The 6000-nt window shown below is 55.6% G+C and overlaps 1 protein-coding gene across 2 annotated transcripts in view; it reads left to right on the top strand.

Annotated features, from left to right (window-relative positions):
- The first annotated feature begins 1223 nt into the window (after nucleotides 1-1223).
- Nucleotides 1224-6000, top strand: part of Piezo1 (piezo type mechanosensitive ion channel component 1) — a 67744-nt gene continuing 62967 nt past the window's right edge. For both annotated transcript variants that reach the window (XM_031341677.1, XM_031341675.1), the window contains exon 1: nucleotides 1224-1580. In XM_031341677.1, coding sequence (XP_031197537.1) covers nucleotides 1517-1580 — 64 coding nt within the window. In that variant the 5' untranslated portion in view covers nucleotides 1224-1516. The remainder of the gene's footprint in view (nucleotides 1581-6000) is intronic.

The following is a 6000-nucleotide window of genomic DNA, read 5'->3' as shown; positions in this document are numbered from 1 at the left end:
CCATAAAATTATTTTGTTGCTACTCCACAACTATAATTTTGCTACTCTTATGAATCATAATGTAAATATCTGTTATGCAGGATATCTGATATGCAACCCCTATGAAAGGGTCATTTACCTCTCATGGGGTCGCGACCCATAGGTTGAGGACTGCTGCTCAAGAAGCAGGTCTGAATGAATTTCTGGACCTTCCCCATGTTGTATCCTCACCCCTTCAGAGCCAGGCTAGAGGTGAGTCTTGGAGACAAAACTGGGCAGTTTAAATGCTATATGTCCAGGGAAAGCCTGAATTTCTGGTGGTTTTGGAAAATTGAAGGTTCTGAAGTGTGATTGATTGATTTTAGCCTGCTAGTGCCCTTTAGGCTCAAAAGTGGTCACACCATCGCTCCCGGTCCTTAAGCCTCTGCCCTAATGCCACTCATTCCCCAGTGCAGATGAGTCATGGCATCCTGAACTTGGTGCAGCTGTACAGTCCTTGGACCTTTTTTCATTTTGTCTTTCCTATCCACCTTAATATGGAAAACTGAGCCAAACCAAGGCGGCTTGGGTGAGGTACCTGGCACATGCGGGACTCAGACCTTGTCTGACCACCAATGGAACAGCAGGTGCTCTGGCAGCTTTTGCTACTGTGTAAAGCATACTGACTAAGGCCAAGCCACACATTGGGGGCAAGTATGACTGGAAGTAGTCCCAAAGGCCCAGTGCAGACCACATGGGCTGCAGCTATCTGATGCCAGGGCAATCCAATGTCTCTTTACCCCAACCACCAAGGTCTAGCCTGCGTGGCGGCCAGTGCCACAGTCGGGAACTCTGACAGCCCCCAGGGGGCGCTGCGCCATCACGGCTTGGGCAGCAAAGCGAAAGTTGCTCCAGCCACGGGGGGCGCAATTGCGCGTGGGTGCTACAGGGGATCAGGGGAATCAGGTCCTTGGGAGTCATTTTATATTGCCCCCACCCCGGGTCCCAAGTCCTGGCGCCCCAGGGGGAAGCGCCCCACAGGCACCGTGCGAGTGACTGCACTGGGCTGCAGTGGGGGTCTTCGGGGACGCGCGGACCAAGGTCTCCAGGTCACCGGCACCAGCCCGGCTGGGAGGGCCGGCGATCGTGCAGATTGCTCTGGGCAGCGAGGGGTGCCTGGGCGCGCCTGGCCGTCGGGGGGAAGCGCGGAGGCGGGCACTCCAGGGAGGGCGGGGGCCGAGCTTATAAAGGCCCGCAGGCGGGAGCAGGGAGAGAGCCGCCAAGTCGCCGTCCGGCCCAGCTCGGCCTCCGCGAGCCGCCGTGAGTTCCGAGCCGGGCGGGCAGACACCCCAGCGGGCGCGGGCTCCGGCCGTCGGGAACCAGAGGGCGCGGCCGGCCCGGCCGGCGACCGAAGATCAAGGCCCCCGGGAGGTCGCAGCAGCCGCGCGCCGCACGTGCGGAGTCCCGCCCTGAGTGCCATGGCGCGCAGTTCCTCCGGCCCTCGCACCTCCCTTTAGCCACGGCGGCGCGACCCCGGGCGGTCCCCCGGCCGCGGGGCATGGAGCCGCACGTGCTGGGCGCCGGGCTCTACTGGCTGTTGCTGCCCTGCACGCTCCTGGCGGGTGAGTGGAGGGCGCGGGTGGGAAGGCTGCGTCCGCGTCCCCCTGCGCCGCGCCGCCCGGCCCCGCGAGGGTGCGCGCGGGCGAGCATAGGCGAGGAGATTCCGCGGGACTCGCCGCCCAGGGCGCCCGCATTCCAGAGGCGTGAGCGCGCTGGCGGCCACGGCGGGCCCGGCTCGGGCACCGAGTGGAAAGCACGGCAGGCAGCGGCGAGGCGCGGGTCCCTGAGAGCCCCAGATAGCGCAGGGCGTCTCCGCGCGGGCTGGTAGGAGAGGCCCGGGCAAGGGGCTGTTAGTGTCTGAGATGTGAGGGGAGCGCGACTTTCTATTCTCTTTCGTGGTTAAGAAAAAAAGAAAGAAAGAAAAAAAAAATCAAACTTGCATCATGACTTCCTGACCAATCTGGGAGAAGGTGGCGTTCTGCCTGGAGCTTTTCAAGTCAGAAATTTCCTACCAGAACTAATGTTCCAGCCCTGGGCACAGTCCTTACTGCTCTTAGTCCCAGTTCCGAGGCTGTCTGTCCAATGCCTTGGAAAAAGCCCTTGCCTTCCTTGTGCCCTACTTGGTTACCTTCCAGGGGGACTGGGGCACAGGGCGCCCCAGAGGCTCTGCCTGATGTCAGAACTGGATATCCCCTACCGTGGCATGTGTTCCTTGCTTGCAAAGAGCTTCTCTTCCTTTGGTGTCATAGGCGCTGGGCTCCATTGCAGCTCTCCCAGGCTCACCCAGGGCCCTGTGCCCAGCTGCTCACCCCCTTAATCCTCCTGAAGCAGTCAGCACCCCTCCACATGTGACCTTCCTCACAGTCTCATTTAAGTTAGCTCACAGAGAGACAGTGTGAACGTTTGTCTGCCTCGTGGAAATTCATCTGTCGGGGGTGGGGGATTGTGTATGATTCCCTCGGTCTCTCCACGGACACTGCATTTTCACCCTGTTTCAGGAACAGGCTCCCGGGAGGTCAGGCAACCTGGGCAAGCCCTACTGCGACTTCCACACAGGCCGAGTTTTGATTTGCAGGACCAAAATGTGGTGAGACGTGGGGGAATTTTTCAAGGCAGGAATCAATGAAAACCATTGAGCTCAGAAAGGAGGGGCCAGCGGACACTGTCCGCAGCTCAGCTTGGACTTAGGAGAGCCAAGGTCTAGGGCCCCCGTTTGTGGCTTCTTTTCCTCACTGACCTGTAGACAGGCAGACTGTAACTATAAGCTGAATGGGTGGATGAGAATGTAGAAGACAGGTACCCCTTTTTTTTCTTTTTCTTTTTCTTCTTCTTCTTCTTCTTCTTCTTCTTTTTTTTTTTTTTTTTTTTGACAGGGTTTCTCTGTGTAGCACCTGTTGTCCTGGAACTCACTCTGTAGACCAGGCTGGCCCGGAACTCAGAGATCCGCCTGCCTCTGCCTCCCAAGTGCTGGGATTAAAGGCCTGTGCCACCACTGCCTGGCTGACAGGTTCCCTTCTTACAGGGATAGCAACAGGAGCTGCTTCTCAAGCTCCTTAACTGACTGTCACGCTTGGGGACAAGAAGGGCAGGGCAGGGAATAGGTGGTCCTGTTGTGTGGGAAGAAGGGCTTCTCCGTCTCCATGAAAGAGATCCTCTTCCAGAGACAGGGGACGTGCTTAGACAAAACTGGCAGACTTTTCTCTGACAGACCAGATGGTAAATGTTTTCACATCATGAAATACTCTGATATTTTTTCCAGCAGTTAAAAAAAAAATGCAAAAAAACATTCTTAGCTCATGGGCAGTACTGAAATCGACCATAAGCTCTGGTCCAGCCTGCTACTAGCCAGAGCTTATGACCTCGAAGGAGCAGTCAGGGCTCTGAGGTCCCCTGGCTTTTCAGCTGCAGTGTGTGGGTGGCAGAGGAAGCTTCCAGCCTGAGTCTGGTTAGGATGTGAAGGAGGCTTTGCCAGTTTGGGGGTTCCCGCCCAGCCTGTGTGTTAGTCACCTGGGGAGCTTTCAAAAGAATATTGATGACTAATGCTCCTGTCTTTCCTTAGGCCCAAACTGTGCTCCACCAATAAAGTCCATTCATGAGCACATATCCAGGCACAGGCCACTCCTACCCTGACACTGAGCCTGGGTGTGGGCTTGGCCATCAACAGTTTTCTTTATGCCTGTAGAGGTGGGCAAGGGACATAGAGCCAGCCAAGAGCTGCACGTGGTGACGTAGGAGATGTTGGCATCCTGTTCATTTCTATGGGGCGAAGTCATTACTGAGGGACCTCTTGCTGGAGGTGGGACATTCACTCCATCTCTTGTGAGGGCTCCCTCACCCTCCACCCTCTGAAAAGTTTGAGCCCTGTGTTTTGGAAACAAGGTCTTCACAGGTTAGTCATCTTAAATGCTGGGTGCTGGCTCAGGCCTTCCTGAAGGTTTGAATCATCCTGGGGTGCTTAACCTCTTTGCCACTCCCCTAACCGGACGTCAATCTGGAAAGTCAGGCAAGGTGATGCCCTAGTCCCAAGGGAATAGTGACCAACCCAGACAGACTTAACCTGGTGACCTGGAGACCTAGGGATGAGGACCCAGGAGGGATGTTTTGTGCTTGGAAGAGAAAGGACCATGTCTCCTGATTCTTGGTCTCACAGAGGAATCAGGAACTTAAAATCCAAGCAAGAACCAGGTAGTGAGAAAGCTCCCTCCTGGGTGTGATAAGGCAACGTGGTCTCTGCTCTCTGCATCCCACCCTCCATAGCGTCGGAAGCACATCCATGACAGAGTGGCTTGACGGATTGTCTCTGAGAACTATCACTGTTTACAGTGTGGATGTGTCTCCCTTCTCAGAGTGTTTTTTTTTTTTTTCTGTCACCATTAGCTGTCTCCTTCTGAGCCTGGAGGTGGGACTGGTTCTCAAGCTTGCCCACCCACCCCCTTCAGACAGGAACTGGTCAGCCCTCATTCAGTGGTCAGAGCTATTGTTGAAACTCAGGGCCAGAGAGAGCAGTAAGATGAGACAGAGAACTGAGTCTTTCCTGCCACCAGTACTGCAGTCTTGGTAGCCACACAATGGGTGAGGTCCCACTTCCCCCTGCAGTGCTGTGGGGGACTCCCTGCTGAGCTTCAGTAATGAAGCCTGGCAGAGGGGTGGGACCCTGCCTGGTGCTGGGTCTGGGAGGGCATGAGTAAGCAGGACAGGGAACCCACTGGGAGGAGCTAGGGACCTGAGAACTGAGGGAGGGTCCTAAAGAGGAAGTGACCTCGCTGGGGTGGGCAGGCGTGCTAGCTTCGGATCATGGCCCCAGGCTACTTCCTGGGCGGTGTCTCTGCCTGCTTGTACAGATGACACTAAGTTTGCTCTCTTACTGTCAAGAGTTAGGGAGGGCAAGCCCTTCGACTCCACATCTGGGCCCCATGGGAACCGCCTCCCTGTGCCTCTGACATTCCCTTTCAATTCTGTTACCTAGTTTAGAAGTGTAATTAGATGTTTACTTTTGCATATACATTTTGTTCTTGTTTCTAAAGTTTAGCTTTTACACCTGTCTTCTACCTCACTATTAGCTTTTGGTCTCGCTGTCAGAACCCGGCTGTTGGGAATTAAGTAGAATTTGTGAAATTAATTCACAGGCCCAAGAGTATACACTTATGGGAAGGGACAGCCTGGGATGCTGTTTTCTTTGCCCTCTTTGCTGGCAGGTACCTAGTTCAGGTCACTAGGAGGACAAAGGAAGTCTCCTGGAGTATGCAATGCATGTGGATGAGTTTGTGGGTGGAAGACAACAGCCGGCGGTGGCCAGTCCCTTCACCTTGTCCTGAACTCGCCTAGCCTTTAACCTCTTTCTAGGCCTCCTCTCCTCCCCCATAAGTGGGCCTATAAAAGCTTTAAGGCCATTTCCAGACTCTGATCTCCGGCTCCCGCGCTGTGATCTCACACCCAGGCTGGGGAGGTGGATGGGTCAGCTGTGTTTGGAGAAAGGCCAGTCCTTCATCCGGTGATCCCTCCTTCGCCTTGGTGGCTAGGCGCCCCTGAGTGCTTTCCCATGTGTGCTGCGCGCTGCGTGCTGTGTGATGACACTGGCTGTCAGCGGCTAGGTCAGGTCTCTGGGGCTTCCTGCCACTCCGTCCCGTTCCGCACAGAGGACTCTTCTTAGGGAAGGCAGGGACTGGTGCCCTCACTTTCCATGCACGGGCCCTGTCTCTGAGGGGTGTACAGTCCTCCACCCTGTGTGCAACACCAAGCTGTGCTCAGTGTGCAGCTCCCTGAACCTTCCAAGTTCATTCATGCGTCCTCTCATCGAGGTCTTGTGGGATAAAGTACTGGGCAGCGGCCAGGAACCTAGCACTGGTTCCAGGCCAGTGGTGCCTGGGCATGGGGTGGGGGTGGGAGACAGGATTGATGTAAGAGGCAAGAGCTCTTACCTCTTCCTCACCAGGCCTGAGGGCACTGTGAGCTCCTGCAACGAGGAACAAAAGGCAGCAGTTA

The sequence above is a fragment of the Mastomys coucha genome, unplaced genomic scaffold, assembly GCF_008632895.1.
Source record: "Mastomys coucha isolate ucsf_1 unplaced genomic scaffold, UCSF_Mcou_1 pScaffold22, whole genome shotgun sequence".
Lineage (NCBI taxonomy): Eukaryota > Metazoa > Chordata > Mammalia > Rodentia > Muridae > Mastomys > Mastomys coucha.
The sequence above is the reverse complement of the archived record's forward strand: the minus strand, read 5'-3'. Positions and strand labels throughout refer to the sequence as shown.